General features: G+C 52.9%; 12 protein-coding genes across 12 annotated transcripts; 7 read left to right on the top strand and 5 right to left on the bottom strand.

Annotated features, from left to right (window-relative positions):
- Nucleotides 1-88: 88 nt before the first annotated feature.
- Nucleotides 89-2332, bottom strand: ASPSYDRAFT_50228 (transcription factor domain-containing protein). Its single transcript, XM_040848023.1, has 4 exons — nucleotides 2164-2332; nucleotides 2057-2121; nucleotides 1266-2013; nucleotides 89-1206 (listed from the first exon to the last, which is right to left on the bottom strand). The coding sequence occupies exons 1-4, from the start codon at nucleotides 2224-2226 to the stop codon at nucleotides 256-258; spliced, it is 1827 nt and encodes a 608-aa protein (XP_040698006.1). The 5' UTR covers nucleotides 2227-2332; the 3' UTR covers nucleotides 89-255.
- Nucleotides 2333-2689: 357 nt separating this feature from the next.
- On the top strand, nucleotides 2690-3653 carry ASPSYDRAFT_50227 (DUF4267 domain-containing protein). Its single transcript, XM_040848022.1, has 2 exons — nucleotides 2690-3091; nucleotides 3146-3653. Exons 1-2 carry the CDS (start codon nucleotides 3052-3054, stop codon nucleotides 3544-3546), a joined length of 441 nt encoding a protein of 146 aa, XP_040698005.1. The 5' UTR covers nucleotides 2690-3051; the 3' UTR covers nucleotides 3547-3653.
- Nucleotides 3654-4347: 694 nt separating this feature from the next.
- On the top strand, nucleotides 4348-6135 carry ASPSYDRAFT_161012 (sugar porter family MFS transporter; the record flags this gene model as incomplete). Its single annotated transcript, XM_040842955.1, has 4 exons — nucleotides 4348-4442; nucleotides 4507-4891; nucleotides 4937-5322; nucleotides 5373-6135. The coding sequence occupies 4 exons, from the start codon at nucleotides 4348-4350 to the stop codon at nucleotides 6133-6135; spliced, it is 1629 nt and encodes a 542-aa protein (XP_040698004.1).
- A 557-nt stretch (nucleotides 6136-6692) lies between these two features.
- Nucleotides 6693-8619, top strand: ASPSYDRAFT_93959 (glycoside hydrolase family 1 protein; the record flags this gene model as incomplete). The annotated part of the gene is made up of 2 exons (XM_040852913.1): nucleotides 6693-6874; nucleotides 6921-8619. The coding sequence occupies 2 exons, from the start codon at nucleotides 6693-6695 to the stop codon at nucleotides 8617-8619; spliced, it is 1881 nt and encodes a 626-aa protein (XP_040698003.1).
- A 611-nt stretch (nucleotides 8620-9230) lies between these two features.
- On the top strand, nucleotides 9231-10315 carry ASPSYDRAFT_161256 (aldo/keto reductase family protein; the record flags this gene model as incomplete). Its single annotated transcript, XM_040842976.1, has 3 exons — nucleotides 9231-9363; nucleotides 9408-9810; nucleotides 9859-10315. 3 exons carry the CDS (start codon nucleotides 9231-9233, stop codon nucleotides 10313-10315), a joined length of 993 nt encoding a protein of 330 aa, XP_040698002.1.
- Nucleotides 10316-10593: 278 nt separating this feature from the next.
- ASPSYDRAFT_93957 (uncharacterized protein) lies at nucleotides 10594-12516 on the top strand (the record flags this gene model as incomplete). The annotated part of the gene is made up of 1 exon (XM_040852912.1): nucleotides 10594-12516. One exon carries the CDS (start codon nucleotides 10594-10596, stop codon nucleotides 12514-12516), a length of 1923 nt encoding a protein of 640 aa, XP_040698001.1.
- Nucleotides 12517-12613: 97 nt separating this feature from the next.
- ASPSYDRAFT_210986 (aromatic alcohol reductase) lies at nucleotides 12614-13618 on the bottom strand (the record flags this gene model as incomplete). Its single annotated transcript, XM_040844004.1, has 2 exons — nucleotides 13540-13618; nucleotides 12614-13492 (listed from the first exon to the last, which is right to left on the bottom strand). The coding sequence occupies exons 1-2, from the start codon at nucleotides 13567-13569 to the stop codon at nucleotides 12614-12616; spliced, it is 909 nt and encodes a 302-aa protein (XP_040698000.1). The 5' UTR covers nucleotides 13570-13618.
- A 289-nt stretch (nucleotides 13619-13907) lies between these two features.
- ASPSYDRAFT_186237 (uncharacterized protein) lies at nucleotides 13908-17797 on the top strand (the record flags this gene model as incomplete). Its single annotated transcript, XM_040843572.1, has 3 exons — nucleotides 13908-14943; nucleotides 14992-15513; nucleotides 15971-17797. Exons 1-3 carry the CDS (start codon nucleotides 14146-14148, stop codon nucleotides 17795-17797), a joined length of 3147 nt encoding a protein of 1048 aa, XP_040697999.1. The 5' UTR covers nucleotides 13908-14145.
- Nucleotides 17798-17843: 46 nt separating this feature from the next.
- ASPSYDRAFT_72327 (chitin binding peritrophin-A domain-containing protein) lies at nucleotides 17844-18747 on the bottom strand. Its single transcript, XM_040850642.1, has 3 exons — nucleotides 18694-18747; nucleotides 18462-18633; nucleotides 17844-18405 (listed from the first exon to the last, which is right to left on the bottom strand). Exon 3 carries the CDS (start codon nucleotides 18397-18399, stop codon nucleotides 18070-18072), a length of 330 nt encoding a protein of 109 aa, XP_040697998.1. The 5' UTR covers nucleotides 18400-18405; nucleotides 18462-18633; nucleotides 18694-18747; the 3' UTR covers nucleotides 17844-18069.
- A 731-nt stretch (nucleotides 18748-19478) lies between these two features.
- On the bottom strand, nucleotides 19479-20613 carry ASPSYDRAFT_72326 (alpha/beta hydrolase). Its single transcript, XM_040850641.1, has 2 exons — nucleotides 20473-20613; nucleotides 19479-20414 (listed from the first exon to the last, which is right to left on the bottom strand). Exons 1-2 carry the CDS (start codon nucleotides 20581-20583, stop codon nucleotides 19623-19625), a joined length of 903 nt encoding a protein of 300 aa, XP_040697997.1. The 5' UTR covers nucleotides 20584-20613; the 3' UTR covers nucleotides 19479-19622.
- Nucleotides 20614-21149: 536 nt separating this feature from the next.
- ASPSYDRAFT_210978 (alpha/beta hydrolase) lies at nucleotides 21150-22601 on the top strand (the record flags this gene model as incomplete). The annotated part of the gene is made up of 3 exons (XM_040844003.1): nucleotides 21150-21335; nucleotides 21398-21536; nucleotides 21595-22601. The coding sequence occupies 3 exons, from the start codon at nucleotides 21150-21152 to the stop codon at nucleotides 22515-22517; spliced, it is 1248 nt and encodes a 415-aa protein (XP_040697996.1). The 3' UTR covers nucleotides 22518-22601.
- A 311-nt stretch (nucleotides 22602-22912) lies between these two features.
- ASPSYDRAFT_210974 (uncharacterized protein) lies at nucleotides 22913-25101 on the bottom strand (the record flags this gene model as incomplete). The annotated part of the gene is made up of 4 exons (XM_040844002.1): nucleotides 22913-24565; nucleotides 24612-24674; nucleotides 24724-24940; nucleotides 24990-25101. The coding sequence occupies 4 exons, from the start codon at nucleotides 25099-25101 to the stop codon at nucleotides 23053-23055; spliced, it is 1905 nt and encodes a 634-aa protein (XP_040697995.1). The 3' UTR covers nucleotides 22913-23052.
- Nucleotides 25102-25329: the final 228 nt, after the last annotated feature.

Below are 25329 nucleotides of genomic sequence, written 5' to 3'. Positions count from 1 at the left end.
GGTACAGGAAATCAAGGGCGCAATCCGGGGCGGCCTCAGCCATAGACACGTCCCCCGGTTCGTGATAGAAGTGCCCGAGATCCCAATGACAGTCAACGGCAAGAAGATTGAAACTCTCGTCAAGGGAATCATCTGCAAGGGACAGCTACCACCCAAAGTCAGCAACACCGTGGTCAACCCAGACTGTCTACCCTCGTTTCTACAATTCCACTCGCTAGAACACCGACAAGCGAAGCTCTGATTTGTTTGATAGAACTACATAGACGAGAATAAATTACTATCCAACAGCCACGACCCCCCCAAATCAAACCCAACCCCTTCCCAATCCCCCATCATCGGAGACGGATACTGCACCGGCATCGGCGGCACATCCCAGCCCTGCGCCTGCGCATTGTTATACGGCTCCAGCATACTCCTCTGCGACCCCTGCAGCGAAGAAACAGACGCACTAGCCTCATTCTCCACAACCGTCGCCCAAATGCGACACCACCGCGTATCCAACCCAGCCAGAAACGGAAGCACGTCCTCATCCAGCCGTGCTGTATCGTGGATGCGAGCGCGCCTGCGCGGACTCTCCTTCCCGAGTTTCTGAAGCGTGCGCAGAGCACCCGACGCAGACCCCCACTGCTTCGATAGAATGTGTAAAGCGGCTTTCAGGATAATTGTATCTTCGTTCACGAGATCCTCTAGACCGTCTACCCGGGCGGCAGGGATGAGCAGTAAGCCCGCGCTGAGGGCGTAGAATGTAGACGCGGCGCCGAGGCGGCATAACTCGTCGCGCTCGAGGAATTCCTTGAATAGTCCGGCGATGAAGGACGCAGCAAGCAGGGAGCGAGCGGAGAGTGCACCGTCGGCAGGAGGCGAGCAGTCCAGGATGATCAGGTTAGCGAGGTAGGTAATGAGGACTTGCCGCACATCCATCGTGTAGCAGCCCGGGAACGGGCCCGTAATCGCGGGGAAGTCCTGCTTGAACCAGCGGAAGAGCGAGTTCTCGAGGCTTTGGTGGTTGACCGGGGTGAGTTCCTTGCGTAGGCACCGCTCGACGATATCGCCTAGTCGCTGGCAGATGGAGACGTAGGCCGGGAAGATGCGGGCGTGGGCGTCTGGTTCGGCGAAGTCTTCGACGGAGGGGGCGAGGACGTCGCTGTCGTTGAGGTTGATTGTGCGTGGGCGCCCGGTGCCTGCGGAGATGATGCAGTCGCGTAGCTAGATAGTCAGTCAGTCATTCATGTATCCATATCCATACTGAATGTCAGGTAGCGTACTACAAGCGTCCACCATAATCGCCTCCTCAGACCTCTCTGGCGATCCTTCACCGAAGGCTCCTTGTGTAGTCCGATCTGGAACGCGATTGATTCAGCAGTGCGCAGCCAGAACCCGCCGGTGTCGGTGGAAATTGTCTCTGGTCCGACCGGGTTATACCAGTGCAGCAGGATCGCACTCGTTACGGAGATCAAGGGATCTCGCTCGACTCCGAAGAAAAATAAGAGCTTTGCCCGGCGGTAAAAGTCGGAGCTGAGTCCGTACTCATTCGGCTGGGTGGTCATCCTGCTCGCGGCGACAAAGATCGATTGCAACAAGAGAAACGAAGGCGTGGTCCCAGTCAACCAAGTAGGATCGATTATCGGCGTCCAGACCTGTCCGAATTCCATAAACGTCGTAATCAGTTCGTGCTGGACCGGGTTGGACGGCAGCGTGAATGCGCCCTGCTCCATCAGTAGCTCCAGGTCGGCGCTGGAAACGAGCGGATGCTCTTTTGTGAGACTTGGGGCGACCATGGCCTCGTCGAAGGAGGCATGACGGCCGAGATATCTGTCGCGCCCGCGGTATGTCGGCGCAGCGTCGGCTTTCTGGATCGCTTCGAGGTCCTTGAGCAGGGCAGCGCTCGGTTCGGCACGGCGCTTTTTCTCCTTTTCCTTTTCCTTGCCTTTATGCTTGTCGACCTTGTCTTTGCTTACATTTGTCGGAGGCGACAGGTCGTTTGTATATTCTTTGCGTTTCCGCGTATATGGTCTACGGAGTTAGCACTGCACGTTGTCGATACGATTGGACTTACAGGCATTCGGAGCCGGCTTTGGCGCAGTTGGAGCACGGCTTTTTCTTGTGGAGGTCGCATTTGACCTGGCCTGTTAGAAGTATTCAATAGGGGGTTTGGAGAGTTACCTTCTTCTTGTGACAGATGATGCAGGAGTTCTGCATTGTGCTGGTTGGTTTGTCGGGAGTCATGTTGGAGACGTTTGGACGGGGATGATGGGTGGTGGTTGTTAGCCGAGGGTATTCAAAATATATATCCACCAGGAAGTTACTGGGACCACCACTCTTTGTTTGACACTCATTTCTTTGTTATTCTCTCCTTCTGTTTAGTATTTCTCCCTTGTGCCAGTCTTTGTCACTGATATAGTTTCTGCAGACAAAGATTGCCAGTCATTTAAAGGGCGATACACTAATTACTGGGAGCAGATACTATTGGGTGAGATGAATAACACGTGATCGTGCTCCCCTCTAGCAGTCTAGACTGGTCACCTTTAGATGGCTTTCAAACCAGTCATCCATCATGACTTCAGTGTTATGTTCGTCTGCGTATTCGAGAATAAAACAACGGTCGAATGTTGCAGATCTGTCTCAACAGGATGGCAGGCTGCATAAAAGATGGCCAGTTCAGCAACAGGGTTAAGGCATACCGTGTACTCCGGATAGAGCTGACAATGCTCAGCGACGAGTTGTGGTGTTGATCAGATTCCAGAGTGACAACGGAGTGTTGGCGATTTCGCAACGCTGCACAAGACTGGCCGGTCGCATTGTTGAAATAGAGACCCATAAGCATATATATGCAAATCCGAGACGAATCGATCGCTTTTTTATGTTGGAACCTGTCAGTTGGGGTTTTGATCGACGCATTGCCCGCTTGGCCCGGGTCTGTCCTACAGGGCGCAGCACTCTTATAATAGCCTTGACAAGAGAGTAGATATAAGCAGCATCTCTGCTGTTGAAGAGTGAGACAAGCAAATATTTTTGTCAAGACACACGATACAGAGGACAGAAATCTCCACAATGATATCGCCGATCCCCTCGTGGTTCTGGCTTTTCCTAGGTGAACACCGTAAACACCACAAACACCATTCTACGAATTCAGCTAATCGAACAGACTACAACAACAGCAATTTCCCCACCCTGGTCAGAACTATCTGCGTCACCCGTGGCCTCCGCAGCATCGTCACCCCAGGCAGCCAGTACTACGAATTCGGGGTCCCCCGCGAAGGCTCCGACGACCCGCTCGCACGAGAGGGCCCGGTTTCCCCGTTCATGTATGTCAGGGGCATCCGCGAGATCGGGTACGGGGTTAGCATGGAGATTGTGGGCAGGCTGCACGACCCGAGAGGCGTGACGTGGATGCTGGCAGTGGGGGCCGCGATGAGCGTGGGGGACGCAGTGGTGGTTGCAGTGTTTGGGCGGGGGAAGTACTCGATGGTGCTCTACCATCTGCTGGTTGCGCTGTATTTCGGAGCGATGGCCTATTTGCGCTCCCAGAGTTCGTCTGTTTGTTAGTTCTGTCAGAAGTTCTGTCAGCATCGGACCAGAGATGTCCGGTCGACAGCAGGATAAATAATGCAACGCTTACACCGTCACTGTATTATCCCAAGATTTAATCAGAGGTTGGCGAGCCAATGGAAAGCGGTGGCGTTTCCAAGGCGCGAGGCGCATTCAAGCTCTCTCGGCAACCGGCACCTGGCTCGACCAGAGTCTGAGGTTCGATGCTCGTATCTCCAGTTTTTTTTGTCTCCAGTCTCCATCTCCAGTCTCCAGATTTCAAGGCCCACCCCCAGATCTTGCTGTCAATCATGCCATCTGCAAACCATGGCACCAGCCCACCGTTCTGTTCTCGACCATGTCTACCACTTGAACTGTCTGCTGTTGATGTAACGTAGTTATTGTATCCTGCGGAACAGCCCGCCAGCCCACATTGTCGCCCCTATTATCTGTACGCGAGCTCGCTACCAGCACTAACACTCCAGCTAGGACGACTCAGTGCTAGTTGTCGCGGGCTGCACCCCGAATCCGCTCACTCCGAAGGATCTGGAGACATCAGATTGACTCAGGCCAACCTCGAGTGCTGCCCCTGATTGGACTGCATTTCCTGGTAATGCTACCCTGCCGTTGTTTGACTCGTCATCTCGAGGACAGCCAATGGGAGCTTTGGTGCATGTGTTACTGTTAGCTTTGTGGTCAGATGCTTGCCATCCCCGCGTTCTCTTATTTAACTCCATCCCCGGCTTTCGCTTCCTTTCCTCTGTCCCAGTTCCAGTTCCAGCTCCAGTCCAGTCCAGTCCAGTCCGGATCAGCTTCAAGATGGGCTACACCTTCGGCAACATCTACATCATCACGACCATTGCGGTCATCGGTGGTGCCCTGTTTGGTTTCGACATTGCGTCCATGTCGGCCATGTACGTATCTTTCATCCCCTGCATCCACTGTATCCATATCTATGATCCGTTCTAACGTGTACAGTCTCGGCACCCAACAGTACAAATGCTTCTTCAACCAGGGCGGCCTCGACGAGGACGGCAAATGCGCCGGTCCCACCTCCAGTAACCAGGGTGGCATTTCTGCTTCCATGCCTGGTGGTTCGTTTCTTGGTGCTCTAACTTCGGGAATCATCACCGACGCGCTTGGCCGTCGCAGGGCTATCCAGGCCGGTGCCGTCATCTGGTGTATTGGCAGTGCCATTACCTGCTCCTCGTTCAGCATCGGCCAGCTGGTTGTCGGCCGCTTCATCAACGGCGTCTCCGTGGGTATCTGCAGTGCCCAGGTTCCTGTCTATGTCGCCGAGCTGGCCCAGCCCAGTAAGCGTGGAGCCGTCGTCGGTGCCCAGCAGTGGGCCATTACCTGGGGTGTACGTTTTACAGACTCTTTCACCGATGCATGCTAATTCCAGCAGATCTTGATCATGTTCTACATCTCCTACGGAAGCAGCTTCCTCACTGGCCCCGCCGCCTGGCGTCTGCCTTGGGGTCTGCAGATGATCCCCGCCGTGATCCTCTTCTTCGCCCTCTTCTTTATGCCCGAGAGCCCTCGATGGCTGGCCAAGAAGGACCGCTGGGAGGAGTGCCACGAGACCCTGGCCCTGGTCCACGCCAAGGGTGACCGCAACGCCATCTTCGTCCAGACCGAGCTGCGCGAGATCCGCGAGATGTGCGAGTTTGAGCGCGATAACGCCGACGCCAGCTACCTCGACCTCTTCAAACCCAACATGATCAACCGCACTCACATCGGCATGTTCACCCAGATCTGGTCGCAGCTGACCGGTATGAACGTGATGATGCTGTATGTCCCTCACCCACATAGTGATATTGTAAATGTACTAACAGTCACAGCTACATCACGTATGTCTTCGGTATGGCCGGTCTCTCCGGAAACGCCAACCTCGTGGCCTCGTCCATCCAATACGTCATCAACGTGGTCATGACCATCTTGGCCCTCTTCTTCATCGACCGCTGGGGCCGCCGCATCCCCTTGCTTATCGGCTCCACCCTCATGATGACATTCATGTTCGCCAACGCCGGCATCATGGCCTCATACGGCAAGCCCGCACCCCCAGGGGGCGTCGACAACGTCCCCGAGGAGTCCTGGGACATGTCCGAGGCCCAGTCCGCAGCGAAGGGCATCATCGCATGCACATACCTCTTCGTCGCATCCTACGCCCCAACCTGGGGTCCGGTCTCATGGATCTACCCGCCGGAGCTGTTCCCCTTGCGTCTGCGCGGAAAGGCCGTCGGAGTGACCACAGCCTCGAACTGGATCTTCAACTTCGCGCTGTCGTACTTTGTGCCGCCTGCGTTTGAGAATATCAAATGGAAGGTCTACATCCTCTTCGGCGTCTTCTGTGCCGCCATGACCATCCACGTCTTCTTCCTCTTCCCTGAAACGGCAGGAAAGACACTCGAGGAAGTCGACTCCATGTTCCAGACGGACATCAAGCCATGGCAGACCAAGGTGCAGTACCAGCACATCAAGAAAGCCGAGCAGGGCCAGGTCGTCTTCAACAAGGCCGTTGAGGAAGAAGGTAACCCTAACGGCGGCAAGGACTCTGCTGCTGAGGCTACTCAGGAGAAGCACGTCGAGGCAGCTGCATCTTGAAATGATTGCGTAGATGAGTGAGACTCGCTTCAGTCTGTAATATCGTGCAATACATTGCAATTTGCTGTGCTAGTTAAATGTCTTGGCAGATACCATGTTAGTTCTCATTGAAATGCTCTCTCATGCTATCAAATCTTTAGCCTAGCGTAGTCCTCTGTAAAACTACGATGAGACCAGTTCATCGTGTCACCGCGATCAGCAGTCATCCCACAGTAGTTCGAATTCTACATCAGCGGTCGCAGACCGTGCACTGCTGCGGAGTTTTATCGGGCTTAGCATCTCCAACTCTCCATGCCCCATCCCCGTGGGGAGTCCATCTCCACTCGATCCTGTATACACCCCGCAGTTGGCTGACGTCAAGCTCGTTAATTAACTATCCCGTGTTGTACAATTACCCCATGGAGACATAGTTATAGTAGATGCTCCTCGGGCCATTTATCCCGTCTCGCCCACCTCGGGAAATCCGGGTTTGTCTGGGGTATAAAGCCGACGCTTTTACCCGACTTAGGTTACCTGACTTGTCTACTGTGTTTGGTAAAATGAAACCTTTACCGAGAATGAGTGTCTTATTCCTTGCAGGGCTTGCATCCGTAGCGCAGGCACAGCAGATCTACATCACGACGACAGGTTATACAGCGCGTCCGGAATGTACAGCCGCTGCGGCTGCTACCCCTGCTTCGAAAGCAACGCCTAGTTATCGCTTTGAGGAGTTCTCATTTACGCAGAGTGAAACTGTTCGGTGAGACATTTTGCAACGCGTACCATTACTATAGCTGACTATGTAGGTATGCCACGTCTGTTCCTGGCTCGGCGACAACACACACGTTCGGACCGGGGTATAGCGAAGCCCTGGATAGACTAGGCACGACGCTGTCCACAACAACATGGGGCAGCTGGGTACCAGGGAAAACGAGCATTTCAGCCACAGATACCGACGATGAATACGGCCAGGCAGCGTGGTCGTCGCAGTGGCAGGCTGCCAGTCTGGTGAATTACACGACTATCGGCCTCTACACGACCACCGTCAGCCCTACCCCGATTCCCTCGTCTGAGCTCGTTCTACCACCCCGCGACTACTTCGGTCCAACAGACTGCTATAACTTTCCCGATGACTTCCTCTTCGGCGTCGCCGGCTCCGCAGCCCAGATCGAGGGCGCTATAGGACTAGAAGGGCGCGCCCCGGCGTTACAGGAGAAACTGATCCAAGACGACTCCCCCAAGAACTACGTCACGAACGAGAACTACTACCTGTACAAGCAGGACATCCAGCGTCTCGCAGCAATGGGTGTAAAGTACTACAGTTTCTCCATCCCATGGACGCGTATCCTCCCCTTTACTGTCCCGGGGAGTCCAATCAACAAGCAGGGGATAAAGCACTACGACGATCTGATCAATTATATCCTAGAAGTAGGAATGCAGCCCGTCGTGACGATGATCCACTTCGACTCGCCGCTGTATTTCCTCAAGGACGCCAATCTGTCGGCGGTAGCTGATATCGGATACAGTAACGGGGGGTACTGGCATCCTGAGTTCGTGGAGGCATTCGTCAACTACGGCAAAGTCCTGTTTACGCATTTCGGCGATAGAGTCCCTATTTGGACGACGTTCAACGAACCGCTTCTGTACGCCTTTAACTTTACAGGGATAGATAATGTGGTTCGCGCCCATGCAGAGTTATACCACTACTATCACGACGTCCTCGGCGGGACAGGGAAAGTCGGATTCAAGCTAAACGACAACTTCGGCGTACCCAAGAACCCAGAGAACGAAACGGATGTCAAGGCGACAAACCGCTTCAACGAGATGCAACTGGGTCCGTTCGGGAACCCGCTGTGTCTGGGGGAGCAATACCCGGCTTCCATCCTTGACACCCTCCCCGGGGCCACAGCACTTAGCGACGATGATCTCGAATATGTCGCCAACACGACCGATTTCTTCGGTATAGACCCCTACACAGCGACAGTGATCTCGGTACCAGCCGGTGGAATCGAAGCATGCGCAAGCCAGAACATGGCAATCAACCCGCTATTCCCGTACTGCGTGACACAGGAAACAACAAACATTTACAACTGGGACATCGGCTACCGCTCGCACAGTTACGTCTACATAACACCAACATATCTCCGCTCCTACCTCTCCTATCTATGGAACACATTCCGCAAACCGGTCGTCATCGGCGAATTCGGGTTCCCCGTTTACGAGGAGTCGAAGCGCGACCTGGTAGACCAGCTCTTCGACTCGCCGCGGAGTACATATTACCTGTCTTACCTGTCCGAAACGCTCAGAGCAATCTGGGAAGACGGCGTCCATGTCCTGGGTGCGTTTGCGTGGAGTTTCATGGATAATTGGGAGTTTGGGGACTATGACAGCCAGTTTGGGATCCAGGTGGTGAATCGCACGACGCAGGAGAGGTTCTTCAAGAAGAGCTTTTTTGATGTGGTTGATTTTGTGGGCGCCAGGGGAGGGTTGGGATATGCTCATTAACAAAGCAATGTCATTCTGTCGTGGTATAGTAGTACTTCAAATCTTCCATTTGGTGGGATGGCCTTCTGCCTCTGTAACAACGTCCTGTCAGATGAGATACTAGGTACAGCACCAGCGAAACAGCAGGCACTCAAAGCGACGGTCGCATTCATGACGCTGTGGGAATCCTATATCAGGCAGCACTGGGCAGTCTCGTACGCAGTCGGCGGCCAAACACCGAGTCCGCTGCTTCGTTAGAAGACAATTCAATTAATATCATGTCAGGCTGGTGTCGTGTTGAAGCTAACGATTCTGAGTGCCAGAGTCCGGTGGAGATCGAGACGGACAAGGCTGATTCGTAGGGAGCTAATCGAAAGGATCAGGACGCAGGGGATAAGATCGGAGATCGAGTTCGCTTATTTCCAAGCTATCTCCGCTCCGTTGTGTTGTATGTTGTATGTTGCATGTTGTACCTTTAGAGTTGATGACTGGAATTAATTGTGTTGGTCCTGCTTAATTCCGTGATGAAGCCATATAAAGCCCCTCCAGCTCCACCACTCCACAACACAATCCACTGCAACACTCTTCAACTCTTCAACAACTAGCAATCTACTTCTCTGCTCTTCTACAAAATGGTCCAAGTTGGCTCGCAGACTGTCGGGCCCATTGGCTTCGGCCTCATGGGCCTCACCTGGCGCGAAACTCCCCCGTCCCAGGAACAAGCCTTTGAAACCATGCGCGCGGCGTTGAAAAATGGCTGTACGTGTTACCCTGCTTAATCTTGACATTGCTAATATTGTTGACAACAGGCACCCTCTGGAACGGCGGCGAATTCTACGGCAAGCCCGAATACAACAGCCTCGTCCTGCTCGAACGGTACCTCGAAAAATACCCCGAAGACGCGTCCAAATTCGTCCTCAACATCAAAGGAGGAGCGGATCTCCAGACATTGAGACCCGACGGGTCCGCCGAGGGCATTCGCCGCACACTCGACAACTGCATCAGGCAGCTGAACGGGCGCAAGAAAATCGACCAGTTCGAGTGTGCACGCCGCGACCAGACCGTCCCCATGGAAGAAACCTTTGGCGTGATGAACGAGTACATTGAGGCCGGCAAGCTCGGCGGCGTGGCGCTGTCGGAAGTCCGCGCCGAGACGATCCACGAAGCTGTCAAGCATACCAAGGTTGTTGCGGTGGAGGTTGAGCTTTCACTGTACGCTGTCCCTACCGAAACTATATCGCGCCTATACTAATTTTTCAGGTTCGAAACCGGCCCCCTCGAGAACGGCGTCGCAGCGGCGTGCGCCCAGTACGGCATCCCGCTGGTCGCATACTCGCCCATCGGCCGTGGCATGTTAACCGGACAGATCCGCAAATTCGACGACCTGCCCGAGGACGCGCTGCAAAGACGATATCCGCGCTTCCAGCCGGGCAACTTCGAAATCAACATGCAGCTCGTGGACAAGGTGGAGGAGCTGGCACGCGCCAAGGGCTGCACGCCCGCGCAGCTGGCAATCAACTGGGTGCGCTCTCTGTCGCGGCGCGCGGGGATGCCGACCATCATTCCCATCCCGGGCGCGAGTACTGCAGCTCGCGTGGAGGAGAACTCCAAACTGATTGACCTGGACGACGGCGAGCTGGCGCAGATCGATGCCATTCTGGCCAAGTTCACGACTGTGGGGGAGCGTTACCCTGCCGGCGTGCCTACCAATACATAGCCTATCTCCTGCCACTATACCTTGCCACTATACCTGTACCACTATGCACCTGGGTAGAATCAAGTTTTTATTACACTATTATTACTACTCCTCATCAGCTCGGCGGACGGCGCTCGGACACGTAATTGTGCCTGGTGGTGTGGTCATGATATCATAGTGGGCAGCCGTATGATATCATATGAAGGTAATACTTATTAACAATTTAACAGCGTTGAATAAATTCAGGAAATCAGTCAATTCTTTTCATCTGTCAGACAATTCTTCCACAATTCGTTACAATGGCAGGCTATCACCTCCCCGTCGATCTTAAGCAGTTCAAGAAGCTGAAGCTCGATCCCACGAGCAAACAGCTCACAGACCAGCAGAAGAAAGACCTGCTGCACAACATCAACGTCTTCCGCGATGCCATCGTCGCCTTCACAGCGACCGGTGCCGCCCGAGGCCAAGCAGGCCACACCGGCGGGCCCTTCGACACAGCCCCCGAGGTCTGCATCCTGCTAGGCTTCCTCAACGCCAACCCATCCGGCTTCTACGACGCCATCTTCGACGAAGCCGGCCACCGCGTCGCAACACAGTACCTCCTCGCCGCTCTTGACGGTAAGATCGAACCCGACCACCTCCTCAACTACCGCGACGCCGACTCCAAACTCCCCGGCCACCCTGAACTGGGCCTCACGCCCGGAGTGAAGTTCAGCTCCGGCCGCCTCGGCCACATGTGGGCAATGGTCAACGGCATCGCCATGGCAAACCGCGACAAGGCCGTCTTCCTACTCGGCTCCGACGGGTCCCAGCAGGAAGGAAACGACGCCGAAGCCGCCCGCATCGCCGTGGCAAAGGACCTCAACGTCAAGGTCTTCGTCGACAACAACGACGTCACTATCGCGGGCCACCCATCGCAGTATCTAAAGGGGTACGAGATCGAGCGCACCCTCGCGGGCCACGGACTCAAGGTCCTGCGCGCCCAGGGCGAGAACATCGACTCGCTCTACGGCGCCATGGTCGAGACTATCAACACCCCCGGTCCGGCTGCCGTCATCGTCGATCGGAAGATGGCGCCGGGTATTGAGGGTATCGAGGGCGAGATAAAAGCACACGATGTCGTCCCAGTGGACATTGCCCGCAAGTACCTCACCAGCCGCGGGTACTCGGCGGAGTCCCTCGCCTTCTACGACCAGATCAAGGCCCGGGGGAACCCGCACCAGTATCTTGGCTCGACGAAGGACAAAGGCGGGAACCGGGTTATCTTCGGCGAGGCCGTGAACAGTGTACTGGACGGTCTGAGCAAGGAAGAGGCCGCGAAGCGCGTGATGGTCATCGACTCGGACCTGGAAGGATCAACGGGTCTGAAGGGCATCCACCAGGCTCATCCAGAGGTATACGTTTCGTCCGGAGTCATGGAGCGCGGAAACTTCAGCGCAGCAGCCGGGTTCGGCTTCGGCAGCGACGGCTCACGCCAGGGTGTCTTCTCGACCTTCTGCGCATTCATCGAGATGTGTATCAGTGAGATCACAATGGCCCGTCTAAACGGGTGTTCGGTGCTGTCTCACTTCTCGCACAGCGGCGTGGACGAGATCGCCGATAACACATGCCACTTCGGGCTGAATGCATTCTTCGCGGATAACGGGCTCATGGACGCCGAGAGCACGGGCCTTTACTTCCCTGCTGACGGCGAGCAGATGAAGGCCGTTGTGCGCAAGATCTTCTTCAACAAGGGGCTGCGATTCGTTTTCTCGACCCGCTCCAAGGTTCCTTATATCCTGAAGGAGAACAGCGAGGAGAAGCTGTACGGTGGAAACTACGAGTTCGTCCCTGGTAAGGAGGAGTACATCCGGAAAGGAAAGGCCGGGTATGTTGTCTCCTACGGCGATATGCTCTACCGCTCTCTGGACGCCGTTGAGCGTCTGCGCAAGGAGGGACTCGATGTGGGATTGATCAACAAGCCTACATTGAACATGGTCGATGAGCAGGCGATTAAGGAGTACGGATCTACCCCGTTCGTCGTGGTCGTTGAGTCGTTGGCTCAGAAGACCAGTCTTGGTTCGAGGCTGGGCAGCCACCTGCTTGACCGTGGTCTGAAGCCGAAGTACCGCATGATGGGTGCGGTCAAGGAGGGCTGCGGTGGTCTGTTTGAGCAGATCAATGCCCAGGGCATGGGCCCTGATGATATCGTTCGTGTTGTGAAGGAAGCCGCCGGAAAATAAGCGCAATTATTGAAGACGAAGACTCTAAAATAATGAAGGAATGATAAGAATTGTACGCTAGAAATGAATATTTGCTGTTATAAATTAGCTAGACTAGCTAATTCTGATTCGCGTTAACAACACCTTGGATAACTTTCTTGATACCTTCCTTATCCAGCTCCTGGATGCCCAGCAGCTCATTGTCCGGATCCTTGAGCAGCCCACCCGTCTCAGCACCCCAAATGGCCTTGTAGATGAAGGGCAATATAGTCCCATGGTTAAAAACCCCCTGCTTAATCAAACCCAACGCCTTCTCGGCCTCAGCTTCCACATCCGGCTCGGTGATTGTCCACCCATCACCTCCCACAACCTCCTTGGACAACTCCAACACCTCCTTCAGCGTCGCAACCGCCTCACTAACTCTAACAACCCGATTCTTCGTCTCCTCGGGCTTACTCAAGACACCAACAACCGCCTTCCCAACCGCACCCAGTGTTGTAGTACTATAAAGCCTCTCCCCGCCATCATGCAACGCAGCCACCTTCTTCACCGGCGAAATAGGGAACCCAACCTGAAGCCCCCAATCCAAGAACGCCCCGTTATACACAATGGTATATGTAATCTTCCCCTCCGCCGCAAGGGCCTTCAGCAGTTCCTGGGCTTGTACCTTGGGTCCATAGACGGGAGCGGCACGGTTAATAGGGTTATCCAGGTCCGACCCGAACTCTGAGGGCAGGAAACGCGAGACACCTGCTGCAACGGCGGCGTGGATAAGATTTGTCTGGGCGTCTGCTGCTGTAGGTGGGATTGCGGAGACGACTGCGTCTGTGCCTTTCAGGGCGGTGGTGAGGGGGTCGATGGAGGTGTAGTCGACTGGCACTGCTTTGACGTTTGCGGGGAGGGAGGGCTTGGAGTCTGGGCGGGTGAAGACGGTGACGGTGAAGTTGGGGGAGGCGGACACGGCTGAGAGGATTGCTGGGCCGAGGTTTCCGCTTATCTGTTTTTGTCAGAACTGGTTTAGTTGTATAGGAATGGGTTACATACACCAGCGAGGACGACGTTGCGGATAGACATGGTGGAGTTACAAAGTATATATCACGGAGTTTAGTATATCTCGGAAGCTGTAGTTGAGTTGAGTTAAGTGATATTTCTCACAACAATTTGCACAGGAAGTAGCAGCCTTATATACATTTCTTTTCCTCTGATTCCGTCATCTGATGCGATTTCCGTCTTTGCTTGCCTGCTGTCGTCGGAGATACCGGTCATCCCGCTCGGCATTTCCCCTCTGGGTCCACTCGGGGCCGAGCGGGCGCAATTCGCTGATTCAGCGGCACAATTTCTTTCATTGGTGAGTTATGCAGGAATTCCGGCCGGAACAGAGCCGATTTTATCCTACCTGTATCCGGATACCGCGGATGCAGTCAGCTTATTGACGCAGAAGGTGGCTAAATATTCTCTCATGATAATTAGCCCGAGAAAAGAACAGAGCGGTTGGTTTTGACCGTGCACCTGTCAATTGCATCCCACCGGCTCCCACCCTGCCGAGGTAACAGTATCCCACCGGCAATCCCACTGCTTTCCCCTCCCACCGGCCTTTTCTATGCCATATCCCACCACAATTGCCAAACACACTTCGGAATTGACAGGCAAATGATTGCGTGCGACTATCCCGGCTGCACAGCCCAATACCGGCGCAGGGAGCACTTGACTCGCCACGCCCGGAAACACTACCCTACTGCCCAGAGACTGACCTGCGACACCTGCCACAGGTCCTTTGACAGGACGGATTCTCTACGGCGACATCATCAGGTACATCTTCGAGAGCAGAAAGAGAGTAATGCGCCGCGGGCATCAAAGGCCTGTGACAGGTGTCACTCCAGCAAAACGCGATGTAATGGCCAGGAGCCTTGCAACGTGTGTTCCCGGCGGGTACTGAACTGTACATTCAATCGACTGTCAAAGAGGGCACCGGCTGGCGACGATAACTATGAATATCAGGCAGAAAAATCTTCCGATAATATTCAGGATACAGGAATGCAGAACGTCCATGCAAATGATGATTTACCGACGGATCCGTCACTGGGCGTTGCACCAAATCATCCGACGTCATATTCCAGCAGCGAGATCCAAGACCTCATTCGACAGCATGAGGACCGACTCCGTGTACAAGGGCTGCTGGTCAATCGCGATGCTGAGCCGGGACGTAGAGAGTCCCAAGAGGCAGACAATGCGGAGCTGGACTTTGACCACTACGTGGACGTGTATTTTTGCCACTTCCACCACCAATGGCCTATAGTACATGGCCCTTCGTTTCGACGGAGCAAGGAGCCGCAGATCCTACTTCTAGCTGTTGTGATGATTGGATTATGGGTTACCGGCGAGACAAACTCGCAGTCTAGGGCTGTAGCCATGCATGAGAAATTGCTGAATCTGCTAGAAAATCGAATGGTAAGACCGGCCACAATAGTTTATAGACATACGAGGCTAATGATGAAGGATAACTGGAAACTGAACATCCAATTCAAGAACAAAATGTGGCCAATGACAACGCACCAAGCGGTGCTTTTGAATATCATCTTCGCTATAATGCGAGACGCGCACCAGGATATACTCGAGCGATGTCGCGCCATGCTCGACGCCGTAACGACAACCTGCAAAACAGGCGGCCTATTCTCGTACGACAATATGCGCGCGCAAATTGACCCGGCTGACTCCGTCTTGTTCGGGTGTACATACATCGAAGAATTAAAACGCCTTGCACTAGCGATCTTTAAGCTGAACCTCCACTTCGACACGGGGATGCTGAGTTTATCGGATTTGGCCTTCCCACTGCCTGATAGCGGGTATCTGTTTGATGCTCCGGAGAGTAAGGAGTTCTATCGCCGGTATAATATCCAGGTTGAATGCGGGACTTGTCCTGGGAGTAAGCCGCCAATTTGTGAGCTGGTGGAAGCTGTGCAGGAGGGTAGGAAGGGATCAGGCTTGCTCTTTCATATTGACCCATGGCTGTCGTTTGTGGTGTCGCAGTATGTGCAGTCTGAAGTGTAATTCCGAAGAAGGACTAGAATTGGCCACGAACCATAAGTAACAGATAAATCTGGCTTAATATGATCTCTCAGTGCCAAATGACCCTTGCCGTATCCGTAATAGACATGGGCAGTATGCTGTGCTGACAGGCCACAGCCAGGACGCGACACTCGTTCCTTGCACTCAAGCCTAAATTCTGATCACAGATTTATATCCGTAAATTAATATGTTCAGCATTTTTCCACGGCTATACCATATTGTTTGAAATGTCCATTCATGGTCCCAGTGAGTCCTCCTGCCCACCGGCCCATTAATAATCAATGCACGAGTGGGACTACACCAGCAGAGCCCATATAACATCTGAAATTGAAGGTCTCCAGTTCCGGAATTAAACCGGCTAGCATTAATTAACGTGGCAATGACAGCAACAGGCGAAGTCTCGATGCAGCAGCCATCCCAGGCTCTAGAAAGGGCCCTGGCATATCTGACCGAGCAGATGCGCATAGGCGGACATGGACGATGTAATCACCAGCAGAACGGCACTTGGTTCCTTGAGATGGACACCTGGGGACAGCTGGAAATGCTGCGACAGTTACTGTGCCAGCGCGATCCGGATATGCCATTTACGGAACACGCACTCGACGACATCGACATGATCCTCACTCGAAAACACAGCCACAATCTGCTAACGCCATCTGCATTGATTGAACCGAGAATCACCCTTGACCATGGTGAAGAGACAACACGAATCTCGTTGTGGAAAGGCGATATCACCACTCTTACCGACGTGACAGCCATTGTAAATGCAGCAAATCCCGCTCTTCTTGGCTGCTTCCGTCCATCCCACCGGTGTATCGACAACGTTATCCATTCCGCCGCTGGTCCTCGTCTCCGTCAAGCATGCCACGACTTGATGGTAGAACAGGGCCATGAAGAGCCTGTTGGACGCGCAAAAGTGACACCAGGGTTCAATCTCCCAGCATCGTATGCTATTCATACCGTCGGACCGCAGCTCAACGGCGATCAAACGCCTAGTCCTAGCCATCGGAAGCAGCTGAGCGAGTGTTACGCTTCGTGTCTTGAGGCAGCAGAGTCGTTACCTCCACTGTCCGATGGACGAAAGGTCGTTGTCTTCTGCTGCATTTCAACAGGGCTGTTTGCTTTTCCGTCTGATATCGCGGCAGACATTGCCATAGAAACAGTTTATAACTGGTGCTTGAAGAATCCTGCAACAACTCTGACAGATATCATCTTCGACACCTTCCTTCAGCGGGACTGGGAGCTGTATAACGCGAAGACCTCACAAATAGCTGCTTCCAGGGGAGAAGTCCAAGTAACGCCAATTCCACCAAAGCCCCCGAATCCAGGTATATCTCGTGCAGTAAAACAGGCCCAATCCTGGCTTCACGACGCGGACTACCTTATCATCAGCGCCGGCGCCGGTCTCTCAGCAGCAACCGGTCTAGACTACAACTCTCCAGACCTCTTCGCAAAATACTTCCCAGCCTTTCTCCCTCTCGGCCTCAAAACGCTCTACGACGTCTTCGGATTCACCAAATGGAGATCCCCAGCCCAGAAATGGGGCTACTACTTCCACCACCTGAACATGGTCCGCACATGGCCTCCCTCCTCTCTATATAAAACCTTACTAAAGTTATCCAACCGTTTCGGCAGCCGCTGCTTCATCCGCACTTCAAACGCAGACGGCCTCTTCCTCGCGAATGGATCCCACCCAGCACGCATATCAACACCGCAGGGGCAGTATGCATACCTGCAATGTCTTGCAAAATGCCGGCGAGAAGCTGTATTCCCGTCTGCGCCGTTTCTGGAGGCCGCGCTTCCAGTTCTACATCCGGAAATGCAGATCCTCATGGATGAGTCGAAGATCCCATATTGCAAGTATTGCGGTGGTGAATTGACACTCTGCGTTCGGGGCGGGGACTACTTTAATCAGGCCCCCTTCATGTCTCAAGAACGGGAGTATGCCCGGTTTCTGCAACGCGTATCTTCAGACGTGGGAAAGGGTGTGACTGCAGATGGAAAAGCAACGACAAAGGCCGTTATACTAGAGCTTGGCGTGGGTATGAATACGCCCTCTGTGCTTCGTTGGGCCAACGAGGAGTTAGTCGAAGAGGCGCCGAATGGTGGGATTCGACTGATTAGGGCAGGACTCGATGCTGCTGGGTGTGCACCCTGGGAATTGGAGGAGGAGGGACTGGCTGTTGGGATTGCTGGAGATTTGAATAGTATCGTTGATATGTTGGCTATGGGGTAGATATTCATGGAATAAATAAAAAATAAACAGATCCAATCCAAAGAACCCAGATATTCAGCATATCAAGCACAGATAGATTAATCGAGCAGTAGTACTCTGTAAAGTTCAAGACGTTATGGTACATAGGAGTGGTACAAAACAACTCGCAGACAATAAATCACTCTCAATCCCTCTTACAGACCAGGGCTCTTACAAACATCCAGAGACCCATGGGCAATGGCATGACCCTTTAAGGTCCAGGCGACAGCTCAAGCGCGGTATGGATATGGCCCTCAATGGTCCTCCTTTCCTGGGAAACCTTCGAAACCCTCCTTTCCGGGGAAACCTCCGAAACCATGACCTCCGTAACGGCAGCTGGGCACGTCTTCTTCATGGTGACAGACACCAGTCTCCCAGACGTACGCGGTACCGGGGCCACATGTCTTCCTCACGGGCTGGTGTCCGGCATCACACTCGAAGAAGCTGTGGCAGTCACGGTGATCAGGCCAGTAGTGTCCGGGCTTGCAGGGAGGAAGCTTGTGGGGGTGTCCGGAAGGTGGCGGACGCGCAGACACAGCGGCGAGGATAGAGGCGAAGACGATGGACACAGTTGGGAGATGCATTTTGATCTGTGTATGCTTGGTGAGTTGAGAAGGACTGAAGAACAATGGGGAACAGGACGTACTATTTGTCTTTATAGTGATAGTGGACGGTGGTGTATCAGATGTAGATAATTGATGATCTTGTTGTGGATTGCTGTTGATGATGTTGATGATGTTGGAGAGAACGACGAGATCAAGCCAGGCTTTTATGTCTTTTCAGATCCCAGCTATCGAATATAGATCTCTATACAATTTCTGCATGCAGGAAATAATCAACTTTCCGCATTGCAGGTTCGCGCCCGGTATTCAACATACCACTGTTCGCGACGCATCGGAATGCGCGTGACAATACTCCAGAATTCCGGCCCGCTAACAGCTATATCTGGCCTGAAACTTGACACATATGAATCCCAACTGAGGGAATAATTTCTCTGCTCAAAAATAAGTGTTCTGAATGCATGATCTTCGGGCCAGGATTGGGGACCAAGGGGGGCTGGGATGAGGGCCCGAGAGCATCTCTCTAGGCGGGAATAACTTTGTAAGTGGCAAGTTCGTACATGAACAGACGGGTTCGTATAAACTTTACCCAGATACAATATTTACAGTTCGTTGCTTTTCGATGTTTTCGAGGGTTTCTCGGTGACCTGATCAATGTATCCGATTTTGCCTGCGCCAGACAGCGTCATCCCTTGTTGGGAAACTTGCTGAATAGAACAACGGCTTAATAAATTAAATATTGTTAAATTATATACCAGAGTCGGAATATTGCCTGGAGTATATAGTACAAGTATACCTTTGTAGACTCAGAAATTGACTACAAGGGCTTTCTGCGATCGGGTGTGAAGCCACCGAGCATCGCCATCTGACCTCACGGTTGCAACCCTATCAAGGGGTTTCTTCCGCTACGACCATCCAGGGCTGGAGAAGCCTTGACCACCGGGCTGATTGTTGGCCCCACTTGCCGTTAAGCTCAAAAGTGACATTCCTCGTACCGGATTCTTCCATGCACTTTGCCCGGGGTCTTACTCAAGTCGTGGCAGACGTTGGAACTTATTTGACAATTAAGTATAGCTAGAAACAGCCAAGTCACACTTCACCGGCTCTCGTTTATTAAATTTAGCAACTGTCGCCTTGGTGAATTGTAGTTGCAACCTATATACCATATACAATATCGTACAGTTAGACTTTCATATTACATATTTTGCTTCCAGCCCATCGACAACACTTACCGGTAGCAGGAAGATTTAGCAATCCAGGTGCGTCTTGAGAAACTCGATCTGACAGGAAATATTCCGTTCAAAGCATTCTCCCTCATACACATCAAAATGGCCTGCTCCGTCGAGAAACAACATCTGTTTCGGCTCCCGTGCCTTGCCAAATGCCTCAAGCTGAGAAGATGTCCGCACAGTCACATCATTTCCGGGAATCACCATGAGAAACGGGGTGGGCGCGATCCGATGGATCATTGCCTGTGGTTCAAACTTCAGCATGTGCAGCTGCGTCTGCTCTGTCACCCAGTTTTCCCAGCGACCGCCGCATCCATAGATCTTCCTATATGATTCATAGGCATGTAGATCAGGAAAGAGTACAGGTGCTGTCCCAGCCCGCGCCTCCTCGAGGTTCGACGCGATGCAAGGCACCGTTCCTCGCAGTGCACCGGCTGTAATCCGGGCTCGATCTTCAAATAGGGCGGGAATACGGTCCGCAAACGCCAGTGACCGAGTCTCCCCTGACACAGAGGGCGCCTGGACGACAGCAGCCTTTATTCGTTTGTCAATTGCAGCTGCATAGATAACGTTGCCGCCCGAAAAGCTGGTACCCCAAAAGGCGATTCGCTCGGGATCGACACCGGGAAGAGTGATCGCGTAGTTGAATGCATCGTGATAGTCGGTTTGCTGCAGGGCAGGGTTGGATTCTTGCCGTGGCTCCCCGTCACTGTCGCCCCAGTTGCGATTGTCATATAGCAAGACGGCGAATCCTGCCTCTTGGAAGCGAGCCGCGAAAGGGGGGAGGAACCAGTGGCGGATTCCGGCAAGCTGTGTATTTTGCTTTAGCTTGTGGCAGGTAGCAAAAAGATATTGGCATGCCACTTACTCCGTGCGACATTATAATGCAGGGACTTTTCACCGAGGTCGGGTAGTGCCATCCACGTAAGACTGTACCGTCACAGGTACGAAATTCGACATCCTGCCTTTGGAGAGCCATCGTTGCGATTTAGGCGTTATAAGATGTGTTGAGAGAGGAAAGCTGAAAGGCATTTTGTGTTTAAATGATGACGTGGGTAGACTGGTCGGTAGCTATGACGGCTCCTGGAAGTTTCCACATGTCGGACGTATCGGATTTAAGACACTTGTTGTTAGACTACAAACAGAAGTTGTGGGCTCTACAGAGTTATGTCCCACTAACGTTCTATCAATGAGTCGCTCACAGCGCGAGGCTTGGTGGTCGTCGGCGATTCTCGGTGCATGAGTGCGGCGATTCGTTCCCCACCCTGGTTCCAACCATACAGATATCGGAGCATGGACGTTTGCCGGGGGTAAAACAGCAAACTACGTCTAAAGGGCTAGGGCTAACCATTACAAAATTGATCGAGTGCTTGAGGGATAGCTTGTGCGCTATATAACGGAACAACAAACCCAGGGTGGTCGGTTATAGGGCAAGGCCTCGTTATCGGCACCTCGGCTTGGGATCGCTGATTATAAAGATAATAGTCAAGGCCCATAAAATAACCCTTTATCCACGGTTCGCTGCGACAAATTTCATGATTCAACATGGCATTCACGATAAACGAACATTCCCTACCATGTCAGCATCTGAGGGAGTATGCTCATGCTATTTCCACTTCAGAAGAAGCGGTTCTGCGTCTTGCGGTCAAAGAATACATTCCAAGAAATAACCCCAACCCAGCACCCGGAGATGTGACAATCATCGGTGCTCATGCTAACGGGTTCACCAAGGTCTGTTTAAACATAAAAACATGTAAACGTGGATAAAAACTGACGACAAGGTCTGTGTTAAGGAACTGTACGAGCCCTTGTGGGAAGACATGGTCAAGTCTCTCAAGGATATGGGCATCTCGGTGCGAGCGATATGGGTGGCGGACTTTGCAAGTCAAGGCGCCAGCTACGTCCTTAATGAAGACAAGATCGGAGGCGAGCGTAAGGCCTTACTTCCCCCATGTTCGGAAAAATGTGTGAAATGACAGTCTTGACTCAGCTTCCTGGACCGATCATTCGCGCGACCTGCTTCATCTGGTGAATACATTCCGCGACAGGATGCCACGACCCATCATCGGAGTAGGGCACAGCATGGGGGCTTGCCAGATTGTAAATCTCGCTTTGATGCACCCCAGTCTATTCTCAACCCTGGTACTTATTGAGCCTGGAATTATGCGATATCACACACTGGAGCGGAATTGGCTTACAGCCAAGGCATCTTCTGACCGCCGTGACGTTTGGCCCAGCAAAGACGCAGCAGTTAACAGTTTACGAGCGAAGGGCCTGTACCAGAGGTGGGACCCTCGTGTGTTTGAGCGGTTCCAACAATACGGACTTCGAGAATTGCCCACTTTCCTTTATACCGAGGGAACAGGGAACGAAGTGACACTTACAACACCTAGGTACCAGGAGGTCTTTGCATATCTGAGATTGAGCACCTCTACCACAGGGCATCAACCGGACCGACAAGCAGCATTGGACTTTGACCCTTCGGCGGACCAGCTTTTGCCCTTCTATTGTCCTGCCCCTGTCATGGCCTTTCATCAACTTCCGCACCTGCGGCCTAGCGTTCTTTACATTATAGGTAACGATGTCCACCGTGCAGCGACCGATATGGCCAAGGATAGAGAGAAACATACTGGAACTGGAGTGGGTGGCTCTGGCGGGATTGCCTATGGCCGTGTCAAGTCTATCACCCTCGACGGAAGCCATCTGTTGCCGCTTGAGAATGTATGGAAGACTGCAGAAGAAGCATCGTGCTGGATTAGCAAGGAGATGCAACGGTGGAAACGTCTAGCCGATGAGCGAGAGCGAGAATGGACGCCTCTAACATCGAGGGAACGGCAGATATTCAGTGCGGAATTTCGCGAGGCTCTGCGGAAAGGGCCTATAGCACAGTGGTCCCCCAATAATAAGCTGTAAATGCATTGGTTTGCGTGCTATTTTACGTGTATACAGACCTCGGCTTTAGATTTATGCATGGTCATCCTTTGACTTCATTGGTTGCTTTGAACACAAAAAAGGCATATGTGTGTTAATCTGAATGCATTACTTGCGCACGACGTGCGTACTTTAAAATAACCCATTTCTGGGCTGTGAGATCTCTGTAACATAAACGGTCAAGTGGTTGAGCATTGCAGGAAAAGCCGGTGAGCAAGTCTGAAGTCCAGAAGCCAGCGTTCTGTATTTTTTTTTATCTGGAGGTGGCAGGGACTCAGATCGACCAGAAGAGATTCTATGTGATCTGGTCCTAGGGCTTTAATTGACCTTACGCTGACTACTACACTTGATGGCGTCCGGATGTACAGTACAGATGGCTTGTCTAGGGTACACGGCAGTAACATGGGCTCGGAAACAGTCACATAAATTCACAACAATTTCCATAACACTACATACAAGCAGCACAACTGACCTCCTTGATGTTGAAAATCACAGAACGTTACCTTCACAGCCAATCCTAGAGCTTGGAAACCTCGCTCAACGACCTATGCCCAAAAGCCTGTCTAGCGGGCAACTCAACTCCCCACGCAATCCTGCAATCCCATCGCGCATGCTCATCGGCGGAAGATGCTTCAAAAGCTGCGTAAGGCTTCACAATATCGCGGAAGGCGAATTCACCTACACCTCCCTCACCGTGCAAAGTCCACCTGCGCGCCATCTCCATCTCTACTCTGTTCCCATCACGCTCACCGTCCAACGCCAAGAGAGCGCCAGCGAGTATCCAGGTAAAGGTAAACATGACCCTCCTTGCATCCGAAAGCAAGTTCCCATTCGGGGTCGACTGCACACGCGAAAGAAACGACGCAAAGGCCTGCTTAAGCGCACCCGCCAGCTCCGGCGTCCGGATCAACGAGAGAACCCTGTTAAACCACCCAGACAACACGGCCAGATTATCCTGTTTCATCAGGAACCGGACCAGCTCACTAGCCAGGACATTCGTCGTGCCCTCCCAGATTGGGTAGACGGCTACACTGCGGAGAAGACGCGAGACGTTGAACTCGGGCTCGTCCGGCTCGTCGATGTATCCGACTCCGCCCATGGCCTCCTGACATTCCTGCACGCCGACTATGGACATTTTGCTAACAGTGCCCTTGCATATAGCGGTGAGAACGCGGAAGATCACCCTCGCTTCGGCGGGATCTTGCGGGAGATGGGCCTGTTTAGCAGTAGCATGGGGAGCATTCTCAACAAGGCCCATGACCGAAATAGCGAGGAAGGCAAGATTAATCGCGCCGCGGTGCTTGAGTTCCAAATCGGCGATGACGCGGAGATGCATGGGGATCAGCCATAAGGGTTCGCCGACTGTGGTGCGACATTTGGCGAAGTTCTTTGTGATGTCGATGGCACGTCGCCATGTTGAGAGTGTCCCCAGCAGTGTCTGGATGCGGGTGACATTGAGCAGCGGGGCGATGGTGCGGATGCCCTCGTCAAGGTCACCGACTAGATGGGCGCGCATTCCCTTCAGCTCTAGTTCGGCTGTTGGTAGTTCTTTGGTACCGAGCTTATTCTTGAGTCGGTGGATGCGCACGCCATTAGATATCTCCTCTGGCTTCCCATCAGGACCAATGATTGTTTTTCGCAACGGGGCGATAAAGCAGCTCAATTTGCCTGACTCCGTCTTTGCGAGGAGGAAGGAGATATTGGCGTCTGTGGCAGAGGAAAAGAATTTGAATCCGTTGATCAGGTAGTCGCCTTCGGCCAGAGGATCGGACGACTTCGATCCCTGCGGCAAAGGGGCATAAGTAGCCCATGTTTCTGTGTTTTGCACATCGCTTCCTCCGGCTCTTTCTGTCATCCATTGGCCGGATGTCCAGTTGTTGTCCCCAGTTAATGTCAGTCTTCGGAATACCGTGTGCAGGATATGGTCGCTGGGAAAGTCTTTCAGGCGTTGCGATAGAATGAATGCAGCCCCGTCTGTCATGCTCAGGGGACATCTATACATGGCCGACGATGGGGCAAACAGATATACACTTTGAAGTCAGCACAAAATGAATTCTGGTAGTACGGAATACTCACGCAGCATATTGAACAGTGCGCCTGTCATTACCGTACGCGCGATCATAACCAAAAGCAACAACCCTAAAGCGCCATCAGTTGAGTACTAAATTCAAAAGAAAACACGACTAACCCATTTGAAGCTCCCCATTTACCCAGCTTCTTCCATCCCTCTGCCGTGATCAATCTGTCATACCCATACCTCTCGCCCCAGACGTTGTATTTCTTGACATACGGCTGGTTAACCTCTGCATCGGCATTCCACGCAGTAATTTGCGGCGAAACAGCCTCATCGCCCATTTTGGCGAGATGGGGCTTAGCCCGCTTCAGGGTTTCTGCGGGGAGGTACCCTATATTCATGTTAGTGCGGAACAACAATATCAAAATGTTGAGTCTTACATGCTAACATCCGCTGGAGACCGAGGTCAGTGGTGTAGGAATTAGGAAGTGGGCCAAGGCGCGTGAAGGTCCCTGACTCTGCAGATGCCGGTGTTCGATTGTTGGTATTCATGTTGTTGCTTTGAACTTATGCTTCAAACTTCTAAACGTTGAACAGAGATAGAGTCGTAAGTTTATATTTTAGCTTCTTATCGTTGGAACCGGTTATAAGTATCCGAGAGCCTAGGGTTTGTGGCGTCGAGAGGGGAAGTTGGCGACCAAGCTCCGTGAAATCGCCGAAACATCCCATCGGCGATTCTCGGTCTGTGCAAGAGCCCTGTAATGCCATGCTCGCCACGCA

The sequence above is a fragment of the Aspergillus sydowii genome, assembly GCF_001890705.1.
Source record: "Aspergillus sydowii CBS 593.65 unplaced genomic scaffold ASPSYscaffold_14, whole genome shotgun sequence".
NCBI classification, from domain to species: Eukaryota; Fungi; Ascomycota; class Eurotiomycetes; order Eurotiales; family Aspergillaceae; genus Aspergillus; species Aspergillus sydowii.
Note: the sequence above shows the minus strand (reverse complement) of the source record. Positions and strands in the feature narration are given on the sequence as shown.